Genomic DNA, 24,882 nt, shown 5'->3' with positions numbered 1-24,882 from the left:
TTTAAATATAATGTACATTATAGAAGGTTCCCACAGAGTGGAGGCATTGCAAACTGTTTTTTGAGCAATATGCCGATGGGTACGAGTGCGTTTAAATAAATGGAATCCACATTTTTTTTAAAAAGTTGTCACTTTAAATATTAAAAAATACCGAAGATGTTCCCGCCTACCCATTTAAGAGAGCAAGGCGTCATCCTGAACAGTTTGTTTTTCGGGAGCTTAACGGAAACCACTCTCTCGAAAGTTTTTTTAAAAAAAAGTGATGCTAGGGGAGGGAAGAGGAGAGTGGATATCCCAGAGACAAGCGCAAACGACAAAAACAAAGGTTCTTCGTTTAGTTTGTTTTAATTACAATCATGTTACAGTTTAGGAAGTCGTCAATGCCTGGCACAGTCTACTTTGGGAGAAGTTGTGTTTGTTACTGCTGTAGGGTCGGCAGTTCCAACTGGATTTAATCATTGAGTTTCGGAATTGCTTCCTGAAGGCAAGACGCACCTCTTCTGGAAGCCTGCTCCATGACGCAGTGAGCCGATTAATTTTTAACTGAGAACAGGAAAGGAGCTCAGTGACAGAAAACTTGGGCAACCCAGCGACGCCTGCAATGCGCTAGTTAGCGCAGGGATGGACTGAACTGAGAGCTCCTCTCAGGACTTTGGTGTACTTTTTTTTTTAATCTCCGGATCGAGTCCGGAAAACCCGCCAAACTTTTGTTCTCCCCCCACCCCCAACACCCCAAATTCTGGCGTAACTTGGAAAGAAAGTTTGCTGCGGTTGAGGGTCTGGTGTGCCCTGGATTCTTGGCTGGTTGACCAGGTCGCTTGGTTGTGGGTGACAATGTGAAGGTTCCGCTGAAGGATGGACCTCAAAGCCTTGCCCCTGGATGAACCTCACGCCGCTCGCCAAGTGATGCAGCCGCTGCTTGTGGGGATGCTGAGCTGACCCGTTACATATCTGCTTCGGGACCATTCTGGAGGGAGCGCTGAGCGGGTCACGTCTCAAGAGGCTGGGCACAGAGCTCTGGCTAAGGTAGCAGTCTCCCCCCTGGGTGGGGGAACTGAGCCCTGACTTTCTCCAACAAGTTTCCTGCCATGGAGGAGTGAGGGAGGGAGGGAGGGAGGGCGGAGGGGCTGCTGTGGACATGGGTCCCCGCCAGGCGCTGGCTCGCTGCGTCCGTTTGTGCTGGCCCCCTCGGCCGCTGCTGTTGGCTGTGGCGATAGCCGTGTGTTTGTTTTACCCATCTCTGACAGTGTTCCGCCTGCGAGCGGGCAGTCTGCTGCTCAAACCACCCTCCCGGATTCAACCAACACAAGTCACCGCAGACAGCAAGCCGTCGGGAAAGAACCCCAACTGCCTCCCTGCACTGGATGTACCGCTGAAACTCAGAGAGGTGGGGAACTGCTACACTCACTCAATTCCTCTTTCTATCTCTGTGTGTCTGTGTCTGTCTGTGTGTGGGGGATTAAAAACAGATTCGTGGCGGCTGTAGACGTTCCAAATCGTGTTTCCTGGTTTCATCCGAATTTGGGACTTTAAAAGAGGCTGAACAAATAAAAGCTGCTCTTTAATAATGGACCCGAGGGTTTCCTTTTGATAAACTGGAGTGGGCATGTAAAAACTTCCAGCCTTTGGCAGATTGCTATGTCCGGTTGCAGTCGGACCTCCAGTGAGGAGCTGATGAAAGCTGGATCACATCAAACTTATGGGGTTAGGAGTTGAGAGGGATAGGGTTTAACTTATTTTTAGTCGTGGACACCATGAAATGCTTCCAACCAGCGGATGTTCCAAGGCCCGGTTCAGGAGTTCAAGTGTGTGTCTGTGTGCCGGACCGGGGGTGGGGAATGTGCATCTGTTAGTGATCTGATTTTAAACTGCAATCCTGTTACCCGATCAGCTCTGACCAGAGTCTGCTTCCGACGGGCCGTTTGCAACAACCTCGCGTTGCTTTTTTTATAAAAGTCCACGCAACATTCACGAGTCTCCAAGAATAGACCAGAAATGCCTTAGATGCTGATGCCCATGATACACGAGGCTGATAGTTTTCTGATAACGCTCACAGGTATTCTAATGCTGATGTCATTTCGTAACTCGGCGAAACTTCTTACCTTCTGTTAATAACGTTTGTTCCATAAAAAAACACTCTTTCTAAAAAAAGCCAAACTCTCCCCCTCCGCCCAACCAATACTACTCTGTTATTCCTTAAGTGGGATGTCCTTCAATTTAGATCTTTTTTAAAAAAGTTATAATTTACACACGGTACAGATTTAGGACGTTCATATTCAAGTAAATAGCCGTTCACAGCTAAATTATTTAATTTGTTGACTGTTAAGAATTTATCTAATTTTGTTAACCTTAATTTTGTCACACCACTCAATTTAAGAATTTCCAAATAAATTTGACAATTAGTGTTAAATTAGAGACAAATATCGGATATTGGTCTATAATCAATAGCTAAACAGAAATCGCTGGGAAAACTCAGTAGGTCTGGCAGCACAAATGGAGAAAAAGCAGAGTTAGTGACCCTTCTTCAGAGCTTGAAGCTAAGATTTTTTTGGTTCAGCACACAAGGATCGCAGATATAGCATATTCTGTCTTCTCATATTGTGGACTAGGGTTGAATATATTGGAGAAGGTCCAAACGGCAAAATGTAACTTAATATAAAACAAAGAATTGAGGATCGGAATAAAAACCAAAAGGCGGCTAGAGAGAAAAAAAAGTTAACATTTCAAGTCCAGTGACCCTTGATCAGAAGTGAAAGCAGCTGGGAAAGGGTGATAATGATGCTGATTATGAGAGTGGAGGAGGTAGTGTGGTGGAAGAAGTGAGTGGAATAAATTGAGACAGTGCCTCATGAGAAAGAGAAATAAAAGAGAAACAAACAAAGGGATGATAAACTGGGAAAGAGATTGATGCAGAATGGGTGCTAACAAGAAGTGTGAATAGCTGAAAATAGGTTGGCTGTGTGGGGACCAACCCATACAAAACAGGTCCAAGGGGTGTGGGGATGGTAATGAATGTGGAGGATGATGTTCACATTCTCAAATTGTTAAACCCAGTGTTGAGTCCTGAAGGCTGTAAGGTACCGAGGCAGAAGATAAGGTGTTATTTCTCCAGCTTGCATAAGCTTTGCTGGAACATTGCAGCAGGTCTGAGGCAGAAGTGTTGCCATGGGAACATGATGGTGTGTTGAAGAAGCAGGCAACTGGAAGCTCAGTCTGCGTTTCATCTCCTCAGTGTAGAGGAGATCATATTGTCAGCAATGAATATGGTTAACATCTGGGGAGATGAAGCACAAACCAGGTGACTGCTTGGCAAAACACTTCTGCTCCATCCATTAAAATGAACCCAAGTTTCCAGTTACCTCCACCTTCAACATGTCATCAAGTTCCTGTACTAACATTTCTGTCTTGGGACTACTGCAGTGCTCCAGTAAAGCTCAAATGCTAGTTGGAGGAACACCACCTCATCTTATGCCTAATTATCTGACAGCATTCAGGACTCAACATTGAATTTAACCATTTCAGAATGTGAATACCTTCTTCCATGTTCAATACCTAACCCATATTGCCAGCGCAGCTAACCCATTTTCAACTATTCACACTTCTCGTTTGTATCCATTCAGCATCTATCTTTCTTCTGACTTACTGTCAGCATCCCTTTGTTTGCTTCATCACTTTTTTGACTTTCTCTCTTGGGCACCATCGTGATCTAGGAGAAAGTGAGGACTGCAGGTGCTAGAGATCAGTTAAAAAGTATGGTGCTGGCAAAGCACAGTTGGTCAGGCAGTATGCGAGGAGCAGAAGAATCGATATTTTGAGCATTAGCCCTTCATCATTCCTGATGAAGGGCTTATGCTTGAAATGTCAATTCTCTTGCTCCTCGGATGCTGCCTGACTGGCTGTGCTTTTCCAAGACCACTTTTCAACCATCATGATCTAATTGACTTCACTCCTTACCCCATGCCCCATCATCAACAAAAATACTGCTATTTCAGTGATTCACTTCTGAAGAAGGATCACTGGACTCGAAATGTTAACTCTGTTTTTCTCTCTACAGATGCTGCTTGATCTGGTGAGTTTCTCCAGCACTTCCTGTTTTGGTTGCATTATTTAATCTAATGTCTCAACACGTGTTCTTTTTGGAAGGGCAGAGAATACTAGATAAGCAATGGTCCTAAATTTGATTCAAGTTAACATGTATTTAGCAATATGTGTAGCCATTAATACAAATAGTTACTTGATATTTTTGGAATGTTGAGAATGCTGGTGTAATTTATGAAGACTTAGCAACATATCTGGCGCTCAGGTTCAAGAATTGTACTGTGAACTTCAAACACTCAATGTTATCTCACTACTTAAATGGACATCAAACAAGAACTTGGACACACACCAATTACTCTGCATTTGTAAGTAAAGAAAGCATTCAAGAGCAAACATTCAATTCAATTGGTCTTTTGTAAGATATAAGAACTAGCCATTATGGATCTTGTACAAGTAACATAGAATGATATTGGTCAGAAGGAGGCTATTTGGCCCACTGTACTTCTTCATGAGAATTGTGTAATTATTCTCATTATGCTGCTCTTTCCTGGTAGATCCACCGATTTTCAATTTTCAAGGATGCATTCAATTCTCCTTTGAAGGTTGCTATTAAATATACTTCTGTTGCAATTTCAAGGTATTCCAGTTCTTTATAACTAATATGTTAAAAACAATCTTCTTTTTCTTGATGGTTCACTTGTCAATTATCTTAAATCCTGAGTCTTCTTAACTTGTTGTGCCGCCTTCAAATACTTCCACATGTAATTTCCCAGATCTTCCTGTTTCAACAGCAGAAGGATGGAGCAGCAGCCGCCAAAGGAAACACAAAGGACCACACAAAGCTAGATTTCTAGATGGGGTTTGTCAAGCCTTAGGGAATAAGTGAAAGGATCATGAGGGTTCACAATGTCATGTGTTTTCAGCTTGATTAGATTTCTGGATTTGTTGACTTACTAATGTCTTGTTTATGTCAAAATAGTTTTCTATGATAGTATTGTTTTATTTGATAGCTGACACAATCCTTTGGAAATAGGGACAAGAGTGTCCCTGGAATGTGTTAATATTGACATAGTCCCTCTGATTATGTTTGAAAGGAGACCCCACACTGAAATGTTAGTAAAATATTTACATTAATGATAAATGGAAGAGTGTACTTTCAGTATTACTGCACACTTTATTGATTACTCTCAACTGTGTAGCCACGTGACAAGTAGAGGAAACACATTGTATTTTACCACAGATAAGTGTGATTTGCGAAACACAAAAGGGATTTTCATTATCAAAGATTTTAAAAAGAAAATTAATGCATTGTGATCATTAAATATTCAAAACAAATCATGCACAGAAATGAAATTTAACGCATATATTTTTAAGCTAAAATAACTTTTATTATGTGGTGCTTTTGCCTTACTATTCTGTTGTTTGTGTTGCTGCTGCACAAACATCAGCCTTCTAAAAGATGTCAAAACAATGAAAAAAAGATGAAGAAGAGCAGTAACAAGGATGATTCGAGGAACTAAACTATTTTGAAGAGAGTCAGAGAAGTGAGCAAGTTTTCATTACAGAACGTCTACTTTGAAGCAATGCCTAATACTTCCATTCCAAAAAGGCATAATTAATTTGAAATGGCACAATTCCAAAATGAAAAATCTTCTTCTGAAATTGGAGACCAGTAGAAATTTTTGAACTAGTTAGGTTTGAAAATTTAGATTAAATATATATTGAGAATTTCAAACTTTTTAGGTATAGTGGCCTGTGAGTTCTAGAAACATCTAAACTTTTTGCTATGCATACCAACTTTTTATTATTTCATGGGATGTGGCCGTTTCTGACAAAGCCAGCGCTTGTTGTCTATCCCTATTGGTCCTTGAGAACAGTTAAGAGTTAATAACATAATTGTGGGTCCTCAATAACATGATCTGATCTACATGTCAGTCTTATCCCCTATAGGAAATTAGTGAAACAGAGTTTTGTAAAAAAAAAACTATCAGTGATAATTTAATCATAATATCTGAGGCTAGCTTTCAATTCCAGATTTAAAAAAAAATATTAATTACATTTATTCATTCAACTGGTCATAGATTGGTCAGGTACGTCATTTGCTCCAATAAAATTTGCCTTTAATTCAGTTGGAAACTTTACCAATCCTTTTGCGATAAGTTTTAAAACATAGATAAAATTAATACATGCATAAAATTATGCATGTATTTTGAAAGGAAAGAGCTTTAACCTGTTCCTTTTCTCAATGGTGGTATTCATACATTTGATTCAGATGATTGTGAATTCAATCTCATTGAAGGGATATGAGCACATAATTCTATGCTGATACAGGTGTACAATACTGAGAAAATCATGCATTGTCAGAAGTTTTACCTTTCAGACAAGACACTAAACAAAGTCCTGAGACTTTTCATATTAGATGGATGTAAAACATTGCAACTACACTATTTGAAGACAAACATAAGGTAATCGCTCAACATATATCCTTTAAAAGGCAACCAAAATAGAAAGACTTGGATTTTCATCATTCTGCTGCCACATAGTTAAACTCAGACTTTCAGTTGACCTATCAGTGAAGATTCCTGATCTCGACTCCTCCAACAGCTGTTTGTTGAATTCACTGAGGCTATGAGCTGGCAGGCAGCAGAAAAGCCACTCAACCAATCAGATTGAAGAATTCTCACAGATATAAATGTAGAAAGTGAAAACAGGAAGTATAAATTACATTTAAATCAATGTAGAGGCCTGCAACATATAAATAGGACTAAGGAAAAGATATAAAAAGCAAAACACCAAACAAAATGTTTTGAAAACAAATTGCAGCATTAGTTTTGTTCTGAGTGATTAAGACTCCATATTTGCTGCCGTGTTTCTTAATGTTACATCAGTCATGACATCTTATCAACTGTAAATCACTTTAGAACATTTGAAATTGCGGAAGATTCTATCTAATCGCAAGCTCTTTAATATGCTGAATGACATTTCTTTACTCCATTCTTTCTCGTATTTTACTTTCCTTATGTATGACCTACTGGTGAATGAACAAACTACTTTGCACTTGCTTCAGTCTCCAGCAAACGTCAGTGGTAACCACGGCAGCTGGTTCCGTGTAAATGCCACTGGTCTCTCTGTGGCATCACATCATAAGCAAATCATATCAGCACTGTGTAATTAACACAAAATAACATCATTATAATATTTGATTGCATACTTGTCACTATAACAACAGTCTGTGCATACTTTGCTTATCAGTATACAATTATGCACTACAAATACTGAAAGTTGCCAGAGAAAAACACACAAAAAATATATCAAGCATTAAGTATCTCTATAGTGCAACATGAAGGGGACTGGGTAGTGGGAGGTGAAATAATGAGGTTCCAGTAAATCTATAAGAATGAGGAAATGGGAAGCTTAAATGATTGGGGAAGGGAATGCTGAGAACCACATTTAGCTACAATCTGTACCTTAAATATGTTAGATTAAAAGTAGAAGTTCAGAAATCAATAGGGTTGCTAACTACAGTTAAACAGAGAAAGGTAGTCAAATACAGACTTTGAAATTAAAGACCTGACATGCCTTGTCTTGGCAACAACTGGAGGAGAAGTTAGGATAAAACAAAAGATGAGAAATGTAGACTGAGGGAAAATTGAAGAAAGTCAGACAAGAAACAAGACAATGGCAATAGTTCTATGAAAGCATTGGTAAAAACAAGTCATGGCTCAGTGGTTAATGTTGCTGCCTCACAGCACCATGGTCCCAGGTTCGATTCCAGCTTTGGATGACTGTCTGTGTGGAGTTTGCATGTTCTCCCCATGTCTGCGTGGGTTTCCTCCAGGTGCTCCAGTTTCCTCCCACAGTCCAAAGATGTGCAGGCCAGGTGAATTGGCCATGCTAAATTGTACCATAGTGTTAGGTGCATTAGTCAGAAGGGGGTGGGTTGCTCTCTGGGGGGGTCAATGTGGATTTGTTGGGCTGAAAGCCCTGTTTCCACACTGTAGGGAATCTAATCTACTGTAGATGTATCCTGGAGCTGTGGGTGGCTACTTAGCCCAAAGTACAATGTCATTTTGTCCTGGGTGAGTCCACATTGTTGAAGAAAGAATTGGAGCATGGATAGAGGACTGAATAACTAATTGAAGGCAGTGTTGGGATGAAGTGGACATTTTCAGCTTGACATCTATACTTGGAAGAGTGCTGCAGGGATAAATGTTGGGGCCCCAATTATTTACGATGTACATCTTAATAACTTGGATGATGGAAGTTTGTGGATTACACAAAAATAGTTGCAAAGACAAGTAAACAAGACAAAACAGGAGTCCACAGGGGGATATAGACAGATTAAGACATAGACATAATGGCCACAAGAGAAGGCTTGGAATACTGCAGTGAGTAACTCACCTGACTCCCTAAAGCCTGTCCACCATTTATAAGGCACAAGTCAGATGGAATACTCCCCACTTGCCTGGATGGGTGCAGAATCAATAATACTCAAGAACCTTAACACCATCCAGGACAAAGCAGCCAGTTTGATTGGCATCATATTCACAAGCATCTATCTCCTCCATCACCTATACTCAGTAGCAGCAATGTGTATGATCTACAAGATGTACTGCAGAAATTCACCACAGATCATTAGACAACATCTTCCAACCCACAATTACTTCCACCAAGGGCAGTAGATACATGGGAATATCACTACCTGCAAGATCTCCTCCAAGCCACTCATCATCTTGACTTGGAAACATATCGCCATTCCTTCACTGTTGCTGGGTCAAAATCCTGGAATTCCCTTCACAAGGGCATTATGGGTCAACATACAGTACGTGGACTGCAGCCGTTCAAGAGGTTCTTAAGATCAGCTAGGGACGGACAATAAAAGCTGGCCTACCAGTAATAGCATGTTCCACAAGTGAATTTAAAAAAGTGAGCAATTGAAACTTGGCAAATGGAACAGAATGTAGAAACATGTGATGTTTTGACAGTTTGACAGGAAGAATAGAAGAGCTAAATATTATTTAAATGGGAAAGACTGCAGAAAACTGTAGCATGGAGGGCTTAGCTGTTCCTTATACTTGAATCACAAAATACTCGAATCAAGTTCAGAGGGTAATAGGGAAGGCAAATGCAGTGTTGACCTTCATTTCAAATGCAAAAATAGGGAGTGTTTGCAGGAACAATGCAAGACACTAGTCAGACCAAAGGTGGAATACTGTGACCAGTTTTAGTTCCCTTATCTAAGCAAAGATATGCTGGCATTGGAGGAAGTTCAGAAAAGGTTCATTAGATTTATCCTGGGTATGGAAGGATTTTCTTATTAGGAAAGATGAGTTGGTTTGGAGTTTACACATTGCAGTTTAGAAGAATGAGAGGAGACATTATTCAAACATGCAAGATTGTTAGGGGACTTGACGGGAAGTCAAGAAGTGAAGAGGTTGTTTCCATTTATGGGAGAATTTAGGACCAGAAAACGTAATCTCAGAGAAAGCAGTAGCCCATTTAAGAAATAAATGAGTAGTTTTTTTTCCTTTCAGAGGATAGAGAATCTGTAGAATTCTTTACTACAAAGAGCTGTTCGAAATTGAGTTGTTAATTATATTCAAGGCTGTGAGAGGTGTCTAATCATTAAAGGAATAAAGGATTCTGGGGACAAAGCAGGAAAACTGAGAATTATCAGAACAACCGTGATCTTATTGAATGATAGAGCTGACTTGATGGGCTGATGGCCTATTTCTGCTTATGGTAACATGGTCTTAAAAAACGAAAAGAATAGAACCGATAGAAGCAATATGATTTAGAATCAAGGAAGTGGGTTTGGCCCTGTGTGGGTCAGGACAGAAGAGAAAAAGAGAAAAACAATGTGGAAAACTAAAGAACCACAACATGACTGAATTAGAGGAAATGAGTAACCATATGCTATACATTAATGATTGCAGTAGCTTGGGGGATTGACTAGTAATACATGTCATTCAAAGTTGCATGTGTATATAAAATGTTGTATTGGGATTTGTTGAATGGAATGTTTATTCCTTAGTTGGAAACATCCACAACCCATTCCTGACATAACTTTCACTTGTAAAATGAATATTGTACTCAACAGCTTTTTCCATGTGGTATTGTGTACGACATATCCTGACCAGAATATGAAGGATGCCAGTTTCAAGCAGATTAGACATCTAAGTTGATGTCTGCAAAAAGACAGAAGAGATTGCAAAATTTATTCAATCTTTTTGATTCACAGTTTGAATTAATTTGGTACAATTTAATATGCTAATGCCCAATATATTAATCAGGTTCAAAAATCCAAATTGGGATTTTGTTGTATTTTTTATTTATCCTTAAAAATTGAATGCACCTCATTTTCAAAATGCATTTTTTGTAGTGTTTCTATGTGTTATGGTTCAATAGTGGGTTCGATGGGATGTGACAAAATACTTTGAGTTAAATGACACGAATTAACAAGTTTATTTGTGGCTATATATATTAAGCAATGATAAATATATTAAGTGATAAATTAACTATAAGTTAATAATTATATGTACATTAAACAGTAAATATGTATTAAGGATTAAATATGTAAATAAAGCAGCAAATATGTATTAAGCAGTAATCTACTTTAGCTATATTAGAAACACATGCAAACTATTGAGTGTTAAAACTATTTTAGACATGTTCAAGAATGAATCTCACTGTCTTCTGCCAGTGGGAGATCTCACTTTACCTCGGTTGGTCTGGAGAACTCAGGGTTCCTGGCACCATTTGTAATCCTAGTCCAAGCTGAAGTCCCATAAATAGGAGAAAGTCCCCGATATGAATACTGTTCTGAGTCCAAGATTTCATGTTGTGTCATCATTCCCTGGTACTTTCAGTACATTTCCAAAATTCCATTATGCTGAAACAACATGTCCCTTTGGCCCAAGGTAACTGCTCTTCAAGACAGTTCCCATCGATAAGCTTGTATCACTTTTCAGTCAAAACAGGCTATTTTCGCATTGGGTCAATTTTCTACTACATGTTCATTTTATTTCAATTGCTCATTGTCTTGTCCAAGTTAACCCTTAACTATTAACACTTAATGGCCTGGTTTAAAGACTTTTTTTAAGCTTACACTATCTTAGCATTTTTTTAAAAAGAAGTGGAGTTGTAACTGTTGCTCAAAATAATTGAAATTCATTTGAACCTTATGAATGCAGAACAGGAAACTTTACAAGCTCTTTTAATTTACTAATGTTCATATAATTACATGCAAAATGGATTTTTAGAAAAATTCAAGGTCTAATTTTGAATTTGTATTCTTATTAGCAGTTTGTAATACCAATTTGAATACATTTTTTACTAGAACTTGTCAAAGCTAATAGATTCTTAATTATTAGGAAAATAGAAATGGCAAATATTTAAACCGATACCAGAAGTCATAAAACAAGTCACATTTTTGAAGAATGTTCCAATTCTTTCACACCAGCTTACCAAATGTGAGTTCATAGCAGTTAGGTCAGTAATTAGCAAAGGGCAGAGAATCCTGCAGCAGTGGAATAATAAGACCTGCAGTTGAAGGCGCTCTTGTTGAGGCACATATTTGTGTCCTATCCCTGTAGAGTGCTGTTTCAGAACAGATTAAAATTTGTATAATTGAAGTTTTACAAATTCAAACAATCATAGTTAATTAAACCTGTTACTTTCAATGTTTGATTCTGACACATGCTAAGATTTCTCTCTAAACTATTACAGTTCACTTAATGTTGAGTGTTTATTCAGATTATTCTTTTGTCACATCTAAAATGTGTGACAAAAATATTACCTGACACTCATTTGTACAGTCAATAAAAGAACAATGTTTAATTGTAGCGAATATGTTCTCAAGTTAATTTGAAAGAATATGTATGTGTTTGGGCTTACATATGCTTCTGTAGATTTTGTAGGTATTGGAAATCATGAAATAATTGTCATATTTGAAATTAGTTTACAGAAAGATTAAAAAAAATTGATGAAAAATGAGTTATATAATTATGTTTATTTCATTTATCAAATAAAATGTCATTCTGATTGATTTTTGGGCTATAGTTTCTCACTTCAAAAACTTTTTTAAGAAATGTAGGAGGAAGTTAGTCTCTTATTATTAGGTTTCACTGATCAGTTGAATCAATGAGCTGTTGTCATGTGCTATAACAATTAGATGAAACCAAACACCATACATAGGATAACTTTAAAAAAGAACCAAATACGCTGAAATAATGAAGTTAGCTTATGTAAGAACTTATATTAGTGATAGACATTTTGTGAGGCGGTCATATGATAGTTCTGTCAGGCTTGTTACATAACAATCATTTTAATTTCTGGGCATTGTTATATTTGATTGTGGTCCAAATGTGCTCATGTTACTAATATGCACTAACAATTAAATTATTTAAATGAAGAGTGACAAAGGTTTTCTAACAGAATGCAGGACAGTGGGGTAATATCTGCTTGTTTATTCATTTCAGAGTTTTATCACTTCAGTGTCAGCAAATGTTAGGGGGCTTAAAGGGCAAACAAACAAGCATCTGAAATAGTTCATCACACTCAGTGCAATGGAAACTTTGTTCTTGAGCCAGTCATGAATAGATCTTATGACACAGATTGAAACTGCCGTCTATGTTAACATATGAAAAGTATCCATTTGAGACAAAACAAATAAACGTCAGCTGTATTTGGGGTTATTTTCAATTTCAGCTCCAAGAAGTTAGGATGAACAGCTTGTGGGAAAAAAAATATTATTCACAATACAATCATTCCTGTTGAGATGTTTTTCAAAACAAATGTTACATTTCAAATTGTTGTCTTAAGGTACAGAAATAGTAATTTAATAAAATTTAGTTTAATAAAATGTCACATGGCTCTTCACAGAAGATTTGTGAAGCAAAATTTGATAGCACTCTATACAAATTTGATCTTAGGTAGTTGACCAAAATCTTGAGCAAGGAAGTTTAAAGGAACTTCTTAAAAGAGAGAAAAAAGAAAGGCAGTGGAGCTTAGGGAATTCCTGCGTTCAGGATCTAAGCCACCAAATGTGGAGCAGTTATAATTGAGGGGTACCATGAGACCAGATTCAGAGAAACAAAGGTACCATAGAATGAAATTGCATCAGCCAACTGAGATCTTCCCCACTGCCTGGAGAGATGATATCACTTCCTGTGGCTAAGTCCTGACATATGAAAAGGCCATAAGTAGACCTTACCAGGATTTAGGGCCTCAGTGTGGGAATCCCACACACTCCCATTCCCCAATCCCTGGGTGGAAATCCTGTCACAGTCCAGTCCTCCCCCCCTCCCCAATTCCCTCTCCTCACCACCACCCCTACCTTTTGTTTGAGAGGCCTTGCGTGGTAAAACAGGGTTGAGTCAGCACATCTTTGTCTGAAAGAGGTCTTACCTGACAAATTTTTTTTAGATTAGATTAGATTAGATTACTTACAGTGTGGAAACAGGCCCTTCGGCCCAACATGTCCACACTGACCCGCCGAAGCGCAACCCACCCATTCCCCTACATTTACCCCTTTACCTAACACTACGGGCAATTTAGCATGGCCAATTCACCTGACCTGCACATCTTTGGATTGTGGGAGGAAACCGGAGCACCCGGAGGAAACCCACACAGACACGGGGAGAATGTGCAAACTCCACACAGTCAGTCGCCTGAGTCGGGAATTGAACCCGGGTCTCTGGTGCTGTGAGGCAGCAGTGCTAACCCCTGTGCCACCCAAATCTGTTAGAATTATTTGAGGAGGCAACAAGCAAATTAGACAAAGAAGATTCATGGTTGTGATCTATTTCGATTTTGAGAGTACTTTAACAAGGTGCTGCATAACAGACTGATAAATAAGGTAAGAGGACATGGTGTTAGGGGCAAGGTACTGCCATGGATAGAGGATTGGCTGACTGGCAGAAGGCAGAGAATGGGGATAAAGGGGTCTTTTTCAGGATGGCAGCCAGTGACTAGTGAGTTCAGCAGGGGTCAGTGTTGACACCATGACTATTCATATTATGCATTAACAATTTGGCCAAAGGAACTGAAGACAGTGTTGCTAAGTTTGCAGCTGACACAAATATAGTGGAGGGACAGGTAATGTTGAGGAGGTGGGTGGGGGTGGGGGTGACTGCAGAATGACTTGGATAGGCAGGAAAAGTGAGCAAAGAAGCGGAAAATGGAATTCAACAGAAATTTACTTAGTTCAGGATTCCCTTAAGGTTAACATGCAGGTTCAGTTGGCAGTTCGGAAGGCATTCATTTCAAGAGTGTGAGAATACAAGAGCAGAGATGTACTAAGATTGTACAAGGTTCTGGTCAGACCACATGGAATATTCTGAGCAATTTTGGACCCTGCACCTAAGGAAGGATATGCTGGTGTTGGAGGAGGTCCAGAGGAGCTTTACAAGAATGAGCCTGGGGATGAAGGGCTTGTCAAATGAGGAGTGGTTGAGGATACTGTTCTTCTGACTAGCCCAGATAATATTAAACATTCAGCCTGTTGGTGTTTGGCAGTCTGCACTGTCCCCCAATGCTTAAAATATGGATGTAAGAGAGGTTTTTCTTTTAGCTTTGGAACATAATCTGCCTAATTTGACTCCTTTTGAGGCATATGCAGAATCTTCAGCCATTAGCTAACTTTAAGTTTAAGAGGCAGGTTCTGAACAATTCAACAGAAAGTACTTGAAATCATGAAACATCAGCATAATTTAAAATAATCCTTGAGCAGAGGGCACTGGGGTCAGGCATATAATATTTTGGCAGGCAAATTGTTTAAACAGAGCAATGTTTTCATAGTTCTACAACAAAAAGTGTTTTTGTTCAGAAGTTTAAGGAAAGGAAATTTGTTGTAAAATTTTCTTCATTCTGTCTAGCACTTGATACTCAGAGACATTAGCAGTGTCTTCTGAAATCCATTGCAAGTAAGTACACAGCTTCTGCAAATCCTATTTTGAACCAAATCTGTCATTTTGGTTACTGTTCTGGAACCTGAGATGCAATTGCATCTTTATATCCGTTACATTTTTCTGCATATACAGTTCGGTTATTCTTTATCTACATGTCTGAAAACCGAAGCCCTTTTCAAAGTGGATTCAAACAGACCTGAATGAACCTGTAAACATGTTGAGATTGGGTCCTTTGGAATAAAAACTTCAAAGCGCAGCAATGAAACAAAGTTTTTTTTTCCAAGAGCCTAAACGGATCAATAATGATGATTGTATTTGAAAACCGTAAATATGCTTTATCCGAAAATCAGTTGTTCCTGGTTTTTTTTCGGATAAAGGATTCCCAACTTGTATGAACATTTATACAGATGCATAAATTCTCATATATTTATGTCCAACAATATCTGTAGTCATACTTCCAAGTGATTGATTGCATCGAGCTTTTTCTGAGTGCTCAAATTTATCTGATATGAGATGCAAGATAAAATAGCCATAAATCAGGTATGAGAATATAATCCACCCAATAATTTGTCAAATGTCGTGGGTTTTGTTCACTGTTATCAGAGGCCAGATTCTCTGCAAAATTAGGGGGGCAGGGTCACGGGCACGGTGGTTCAGTGGTTAGCACTGTTGCCTCACAGCGTCAGGGACCCGAGTTTGATTCCCACCTCGGGTGACTGTCTGTGTGGAGTTTGCGCATTCTCCCTGTGTCTGCATGGGTTTCCTCCCACGGTCCAAAGATGTGCAGGTTAGGTGAATTGGCCGTGCTAAGTTGCCCATAGTGTTTTGTGCATTAGTCAGGGGTAAATACAGGATGTGGGTGGGTTACTCTTCGAAGGGTCAGTGTGGAATTGTTGGACCAAAGGGCTTGTTTCCATACTGTAGGGAATCTAGCCTAATCTAAATGCCTCTCTGCAGCTTGAATGAGACAATGAGTTAAAATCATATTTGATTATTAATATCCATATGGACTGTTTCATTCTCACAAGTTCCCATTTGTTTTTTCTTAAAGTCTCTGGAATTTTTCAAAAATAATGAATAATTTTTTTCGAGAAATTGAGGGAGTCGTGTGTTACTTGGATGACATATTTACTTCAATTCCAAATAGGCAGGCCCATGATGACAGGCTGAAGAAGGTTCTCCAATGTTTGGAGCTGAGGCAAAGGCAGTCAAATGTAAATCATTTCAAAATTATTTAAAGTATTTGGGTCACATGGGTTACAACTACTCAAGGTGAAGTACAGCATGAAGAAGTATACCACACCATCAGAATATTGCTAAGCTCAGGCTTTCTTAGATCTAATGATTATGGTATATTGGTACAAAACTTGGCAACATTACTGCACCCATTGAATTTTTGAGGAGGGGTGCTCCAAGGTTTTGGTCAAAGGCATGTGGCAATGAATTCAGGTTGTGTAAAATAACTTGGAAGATAGCAAATGTGTGTATATTACAATGTGTCCAGAAATATTAAGTGGAGGCAATGGTGTCTCAGAGCAGAGCAGAGCTGGGCTGAGGAGTGGCAGATGGAGTTCAACCCTGCCAAGTGTGAGGTTGTCCATTTTGGAAAGACAAATAAGAATGCGGAATACAGGGTTAATGGTAGGGTTCTTAGTGAGGTGGAGGAACAGAGGGATCTAGGGGTCTATGTTCATAGATCTTTGAAAGTTGCCACTCAGGTGGATAGAGCTTGTAAGAAGGCCTATGGTGTATTAGCGTTCATTAGCAGAGGGATTGAATTCAAGAGTCATGAAGTGATGTTGCAACTGTACAGGACTTTGGTTAGGCCACATTTGGAGTACTGTGTGCAGTTCTGGTCGCCTCACTTTAGGAAAGATGTGGAAGCTTTGGAGAGGGTGCAGAGAAGATTTACCAGGATGTTGCCTGGAATGGAGAATAGGTCGTACGAGGATAGGTTGAGAGTGCTAGGCCTTTTCTCGTTGGAGTGGCGAAGGATGAGGGGTGACTTGATAGAGGTTTATAAGATGATCAGAGGAATAGATAGAGTAGACAGTCAGAAACTTTTTCCCCGGGTACAACAGAGTGTTACAAGGGGACATAAATTTAAAGTGAAGGGTGGAAGGTATAGGGGAAATGTCAGGGGTGTGTTCTTTACCCAGAGTGGTGGGGGCATGGAATGCGCTGCCTGTGGGAGTGGTAGAGTCAGATTCTTTGGTGACCTTTAAGCGGCAATTGGATAGGTACATGGATGGGTGCTTAAGCTAGGACAAATGTTCGGCACAACATCTTGGGCCGAAGGGCCTGTTCTGTGCTGTATTGTTCTATGTTCTATGTTCTATAATTGTCATTGGCCCAATAATCTAACAACTCAAGAAATAGTCTGGAGTCCTGGATTTGAATCCCACTATGGATTTACAAATTTACTGATGACCACTGTTGATTGCCATAAAATTATCTGGTTCAGTAATGTCCTTTTGGAGACAAAAATCTGTCATCCTTATCTGGTCTGATCTGTATGTGAGCCCAAGCCAACAGCAATTTGAATGACTCTGAATTACCCTCTAAAGTGGCCTAGCAAGCCACACTGCTAAAAATCCTTTAAAAAGGAATGAACCCAGACAGATCACTTGTCATTGACCTTGGCATCAGAAATTACAGCAGCAAATTCAGCCCTATTTACCCTGCAATGTCCTCTTTACCAACATCCAGAGACTACTGGTAGCAACCTTTCATAGACTAGTTTAAGCAAAAGCCTGACATAGTCATTTTCATGCAATTGTACTTACAGAGAGTGTCCATTATCATCACTGATGAGGTGGTGGCACAGTGGTATGCAGTCAGAAGGGCATTCTCCTAGCAGACCTCAATATTGACACCAAATCCCACGAAATCTAATGGCATCAGGTCAAATATGGGCAAGGAAACCTGCTGCTGATTACTACGTGCTGCACTCCCCTTGGCCGCTGAATCAACGCTTCCATGTTGAAAACCATTTGAAAGAAGCAGTAAATGTGAAAGGGGTGCGGAACGTACAGTGGGGATGGAACATCAATGTCCTTCTTCAAGAGCAGTTTGTCTCAAGTATTTATGAAAGAGCTGAGGTGAGACTGACTTCCTTTGACATTAAATACACATTTGGCTGAGAGTGGCATCAAGGAGCCCTAGCAAAACTAGAACCAATGTGAATCAGGGGAAAAATTCTATGCTGGTTGGAGTCATGCTTGGCTCAAAGGAATATGGTTGTGGTTGTTGGATTTAAGTGATCACAGCTCCAGGATATCATTGAAGAGTTTACAAGTGAGTAGAGAAGCGTGACATTTGCCTTCTGCACCTCCAGTGCCAATAACTGAAGTTACATTCTGAGCAAGGTTTTTGAAGTAGGGCTCCAGAAATACTCATATTGTCATAGTTTCATAAACAAAATTGACCATAAGCTACTGACAGCCATGCTGAGTCCAAATGTTCCAATTCCGTCTCGAACTGTGGCCCAAATGCAGAGTTGAACTTTGATATTGCCTGTGTATCTGTTACATTAATTTCAGATGATGACAAGCTCATTGAATGCTAGATAAACAGCTACATCCAACATAGAACTCAATGGGAAGGATGTATTTTGCTTTTCATATGTAGCTGATTTATCAGTCAAAGCAGGTGGTATTGATAGGGCCACTTAGTAGGTCCCCACAATCTCAAGAATTTACAGCTATATCACATATGATTGGCCATCACAGAGACCGGACTGAAATTTGTTTTATCCTATAAGAATGAGTTGATAGTCAATAAAGATTGTTATGTAGTGAGCTAAAGTTATAATCCCAGGAAGATACTGGTCACAGTTGCTATATGACTTTCATGATCAACAATTAGTGTTGATTTATCAAAGAGTGCAGCAAGAAGGTATCTTTGTGGCCAGGGATAGATTAAGGACAGAGAAGACGTAGAGAAACAGTGAAGAGCTTGTCAAGTTGTTAAAAAAAAACACATTATCAATAATTTTGCAACCATGGAAATGGCCAGCTAGAGTGTGGCAGAGGTTATACATTTATTTTTCAGAATTTGAAGGCAGATAGCTATTCATTGTGATTGATAGCCATTCCAAGTGGGTTGGGATGTATTTGGTGAAGTGATCAACAACAAGCAACATTTTAGAGATGTGTAATTTGATTGCTTCTTATAGGTTCCAGATGAAATTATGTCTGACAGTGGATCTCAGTTTTGTTTGGAAAAGTTTTCACATTTCATGAAAATGAATGAGATAACACACATCAAAGTTCCACTATATGATCTTACTTTAATGGAGCAGCAGTGAACACACCACAAATTGTTAGCGTACTCTTATTAGCAAATGCTAGACACAAATGAGAAGAAATGTTAGATGACATTAAATCACGAACTAGTGATTTTTTTTGTTTATTTATCATAACACACTTCATACAGTTACTGGTATAATACCAGCTGCATTGATTCATAAAAGACAACCTACAGCAAAGTCAAAGTGTTAAGTACTGGAAAGGTTTGGTTTGTATGGTTCATGCTTTACCTTCAGACTTTGTGAAGAAGTGAGTTGGAAAAAATCAAATGAGTCTGATTAGTTAAATTGTTGGAATACTAGTAGAGTACCAGTAGTGACTCCAACACAAGCTGTGCCTGAAACTAGTTCAGATCAAGTCAGACAGACCAAGTTTGATGAGGGGAAGAATTAGTTCATGTCAGAGAAAACATGCCTTCATTCTCAGGCCAAGACTGGCCAAGGATATAATATTTACACTGAGAGATCTGGGAAGACCCTAGCCCAGCTTAAAATCTAACTCTCAACTCCATTTCTCTCTGTACAGATGCTCCCTGACACACAGAATATTGCCATCATATTCTGCTCTAATTGCCTGTTAAAAACCTTTTCATTGATCTTTTCACTTAATTTTTGATACTGTATAACATTCCAACCAATGCAAGCAGAACAAGATTTAGACTATTGGCCCTTTGGTAATGCAGGTTGGGAAGATGAATATCACATATGGCATATAGTCCTTACATGGTTGTTAATAAAAGATGAAGTGGGGATGAATTTGAAATATTGGTAAACTTGATACTCAACAAGTCCAGCCAATATTCAGCTGCACTCAATAAAGTCAGTCAGAACGTATAACTGTGTAGACAAAACAGGGGAGCATATATTGGAATAAATCATAATGAAACTGCTGTCTGTATTCAATCCTGATCTCTGAAACAAAGAGAACCGACTCACTAATGGAGAAAATGGGGAGAAACCTTCAATGCTGCTCCCTCCTTTGCGAGATTTCTGTTATGAAGTAAGATAGGGAAAGCATAGATTTTATTGTCTTGAAGGAAAATATTATTTGATTTGTTGTTGTCACATGTACCTAAGTACAGTGAAGAGTTTTGTTTTGCAAGCAGTGCAGACAGTCATAACATACAAGGTCAGATAGATTATAACATACAAGGACATATAGATCATAGGCTGTTTAGACAGAGCGAGGCATACAAGATTATTTTATAGCTATCAGATATATTTATTAAAAAATGGAAGAAGTAGATCCAGAACTATTGGGTTCAATCTGCTGCTTAAAATAGTGGAGGCAAAACCTCTAACATTCAATTAGATGTTGCAATGGAGAGATTTTATCACCAGCTGGATAGATGAATGCCGATGAGGAAAATGATCTATGTCATCCATATTTACCTTTTGATCCTACCAAGCAGATTAGCAAAGATTCTCAAACAACATTTTCCAAATCCATGACCAGTTCCACCAAGAAGGACAAGGGCAGCAGACGGCAACATTCCACAAAATGAAGTAAAAAGAAATTCCTGCTATCTTAGTCGTTTATTGTTTAATTTCATTACATTCTGTTTTATTTCTTCAATTTTGTTTTAAATATTGCTAGTTTCTTTCTCATGTAGTTAGTCATGGATTTGATTTTAAAAAGTACCTAGCAAATTCCTTTTATTAATGAATATTTGGAAGGAAGGAACCTATCGTTATGATTTTTAACCCTGTTCAAGTGGATAGGTTTTGAATGGGTTAAAATCTTGCTTAATGTCCAAAATACTTGCACCATTTTACCCATCAGAATTTTAGTGTTTTAATGTTATTACTGAGCACTGTCAGGCTAAATGTAGGACTGGGAATATTCTAACCCTATCTCTCTGCTTCACTGCAACAGTTTAATTCTGACCTTAGTTTAGTTTAATTCTGACCTTGGTCCAATACTCTTGCACCCATATAAGTTTTATCACGCAGTGTCATGTTGGTTACCTCTGCAGCTTTTGAATTTGCTTATTAAAGTTGTTCCAGACAATTTTGTGTCATAGGTCCATGTCATTTATAATGAAGATAAAATTATTAGTCAGATTTTTAAGATGATGAAAGCCATTGTCAGTTGAGCATTATTGAGATCTGGAGCACTCAACCTGAAAAGATGATGGAAACTAATTTCAGAAATATTGTAACTTTAAATGGAGTTGATTGTTAATTTAGCAAGTAACTAAGCAGGTGATTGGGGTTAATTGATGAATTAATCTATTGGGTAGAAACCAAGGGATAAAAGATGGGACTGGTGTGTGAAAGAAGCTGAAAGACTAAGTAGTTAACAAACTACAACCACAAAGAAAGATATTTTGGTTTCTGTCTCACAGATTGGCTTGGATGTAGATTGATGAGTTTGCTTAAAGGTAGAGATTGGAAACTAAAAAGTATTTTCAGACAGAAAGTTGCAATTGGTGTCATTTTGGTGAAGAATGACTGAATCCAAGTGCAAAGTGTCAGATTATGACTTCCATTGATGTTTTGTGAAGCTGAATCTTATGATAAGTGAAAAATGAAGTGGATATGGGTTACATCATTATCAAAAATAAAGCAAGGTGTGGCCTTGGCACTTGTTTAAAACTAGAAGCAAGATCAGATGTAAAGTATTCTCTGAGCTAGAGGTTTAACAATTGAACACTAAGGAATTCTTAGGGAAGATGAAGTATTAAATATATATGAGATGTGGTCAGGTTTAAATATGTTTAGAAATCAGCATGGACATTTTACCAAAGAATATATTATGAATTTAACCAAATAAATGCAAAATTGCAAACATTCTATTTGGAGATTCCTAATTCAGTGCATGCTGTTAAATTATTGTACAGTGCTAAGTTGTTGTAATGTATTAGATTTTCAGAAAGAAATATGATTTTGCAACAGACGTCCAGAAGCCTTAACAATTTTGTGAACACATTCATTCTCAGCAATCTTTGTGGATCAATCATAGAATCCCTACAGTGTGGAAACAGGCCCTTTGACTCTACAAGTCCATAGCAACTCTCCGAAGAGTAACCCACCCAAACCCATCCCTATTACTCTCATTCACCCCTAACCTACCCATCTCAGAACACTATGGGAAATTTAGCATGGCCAATTCACCTAACCTGCATATCTTTGGAGGGTAGAAGGAAACCAGAGCACCTGGAAGAAACCCACGCAGACACAGGGAGAATGTGCAAATTCCACACAGTCACCCGAGGCTGGAATTGAACCCGGGTCCCTGGCACTGTGAGGCAGCAGTGTGAACCACTGAGCCACCATGCCACCTGTTTTTTTTTTGAAGTCCACCTTTTTGAAGATCAAATGGGACTCTTCAGCAGTAGTACAAAGAATGGGTGATTCATTTTTAGTGGCAATAACGCGAGACCACCCTGACACAGGTTGAAAACATCAGTACAAAAGGAGAATAAAACTATAAGGGATGAGGATGGAGACACCATTGCCAATTCTAATAGAATTAGAGGGGAGCAGATTTAGGACTGAATTGAGGAGAAACTTCTTCACCTGAAAGTTTGTGAATCTGCAGAATTCCCTGCCCAGTGATGCAGTTGAGGCTACCTCACTGAATATTTTAAAGCAAAGATCGATTTTTGAACTGTAAAGGAATTAAAGATTATGGTGAGCGGGTGGCTGAGTCCATGAAAATATCAACAATGATTTGATTGAATAGCGGAACAGCTTGATGGGCCAGGTGGCCTACTCCTGCTCCTATTTTTAATATTCTTAAGTTCTAATAGTTGACAGGAATTGAAACTACTTCAGATGAATGACCCTTCAGAACATCTTTTAGTGTTAATGGGTATTTTAGATATGACTTTACAGAATGAATTGTCCTGAATGGAATAACAGGGTTTTCAAACGTAGGCACTACATGAAAGGTTTGGAAAATGGTGATATTGATAATGCAGAGGAAATTATACTATCTTATGCTTCAGCTTAGTGATGAATGATTTAATCCTAGATTAATTCACTTGTGCCTTGTTGGACAGTGAACACATATTTAATGTGTAGAGTGGATTGGTTAAAATGATCGCCAGATCCTTTAAATACTAAGCATTGAAATAAGATTAGAGAATTTGAAAGACCTTCCCACTTAAGGTATAAGGAAATCAGTAAAATGAGTGCTGATTCCCTGTGCCATTAGCTGCAGTAAACCACTATTCAGCATAATGTCAAGTAAAATATCCTTATTGTTTAGCAAGCTGTCTAAACTTAAACAAAAGGCTTGAATGAAACTGGAAGTGGGAAACGACAAAGCAATATTTTTGGGAACTAGGTACATTTACAGTTTACGCAGGCCAGGCATTATAGTATTCCTTTAACAAGACCTAATGTCGCTCATCAAAAAATTGAACAGTTGTTTTTTGGCATCAGGAGAAAGAAATTTGAAGGAAAAAGAAAACCATTTTCTCACAGGTAAAAAATCCTAAGAGGAAGACCATTTGGCCAATCATGCCTGCAGCTGCTCTATTATTTTGTGCCAATCTCTTCCCTTTGTCCCCGTACCCCTGCAAACCAATAATCATCCAATGCCTCAATTGAACCTGCCTGCAGTGCATTCCATACCCTAATGACTCACTGTGTGAAAACGTTTTTTTCTCATGTCACTTTTGCTTCATTCACATATCACTTTAAATCTATGCCCACTCATTCTTTACTTTACAAGCAGGAACAGCTTCTCTGTATCTACTTTGTCCACCCAGCTCATTATTTTGAAAACTTTTATCAAATCTCCTCTTGGCCGCATTCTCTCCAAGCATAATAAGTCATGAGTGACTTTGGATAAATGGTCTTATTTGGAAAGTGCTAATTGCTTCCTAATAAATCTGACACTCTCTCTCTGAGAGATGAATGGACAGTTAAACTGGCTGTGCACACAGACTAGATCCTATTGCCAATTATGATTGATTGAGGGGAGGCAATGGCCTAGTGATATTAACACTGGACTCTTAACCCAGGGACCCAGGTAATGTTCTGGGGACCTGGGTTTGAATCCTGCCATGGCAGATGATGGAATTTGAATTAAATAAAAATCTGGAATCAAGAGTCTGTGATGACCAGGAACCCATTATCGTTTGTTGTAAAAGCCCATCTGGTTCACTAATGTCCTTTAGGCAAGGAAACTGCTGACCTTACCTGGTCTGCCTTACATGTGACTCCAGACCCACAGCAACATGGTTAACTCTTAACTACCTGCTGGGATAGGCAATAAATGCTTGTTACCCAGTGATGCCCTCATCCTGTGAATGGGTAAAACAAATTAGTCCTAAGTACTGTAATTGAAATATTACTATTGAGAAAGTCTTGATAGCAAATACAACATGAAGGAAATTAAAATCAGAACAAGGCATGCTCAAATTTCCAGACTTGGGTGACCCAGAGATATAGAACCATAGATAAAAAAAGCTAATTCTGAATAGTGAAGCTTCACATGCTAATCTTTCAGATGCTATTCAAGTACAACGAGATTTATGATATTCTCAGTGAGGAAGAATAACAAATGTCTGCTAGCGTGGCAAACCAAGAAAATAAAAAATGTAGTTAGAAGTTCCTTTAGATGAGGAAATATTGGTGCTCGTAAAAGTTGTAATAACATGAATGCATTTA

The 24,882-nt window shown here is 38.7% G+C and overlaps 1 protein-coding gene across 3 annotated transcripts in view; it reads left to right on the top strand.

The window, feature by feature from the left end:
* Window positions 1–272: 272 nt before the first annotated feature.
* cped1 (cadherin-like and PC-esterase domain containing 1) overlaps window positions 273–24,882 on the top strand; it is a 203,767-nt gene continuing 179,157 nt past the window's right edge. For 2 of the 3 annotated variants that reach the window (XM_087997183.1, XM_043709611.2), the window contains exon 1: window positions 274–1,387. In XM_087997183.1, the coding sequence (XP_087853309.1) occupies window positions 1,139–1,387 (249 nt within the window). In that variant the 5' untranslated portion in view covers window positions 274–1,138. Of the gene's footprint in view, window positions 1,388–24,882 lie in introns of all 3 variants that reach the window. The other variant, XM_087997182.1, reaches the window with a different exon arrangement.

Source organism: Chiloscyllium plagiosum, unplaced genomic scaffold (assembly GCF_037043375.1).
Source record: "Chiloscyllium plagiosum isolate Xiang-an unplaced genomic scaffold, Cpla_swu_hap1 HiC_scaffold_19, whole genome shotgun sequence".
Lineage (NCBI taxonomy): Eukaryota > Metazoa > Chordata > Chondrichthyes > Orectolobiformes > Hemiscylliidae > Chiloscyllium > Chiloscyllium plagiosum.
Note: the sequence above shows the minus strand (reverse complement) of the source record. Positions and strands in the feature narration are given on the sequence as shown.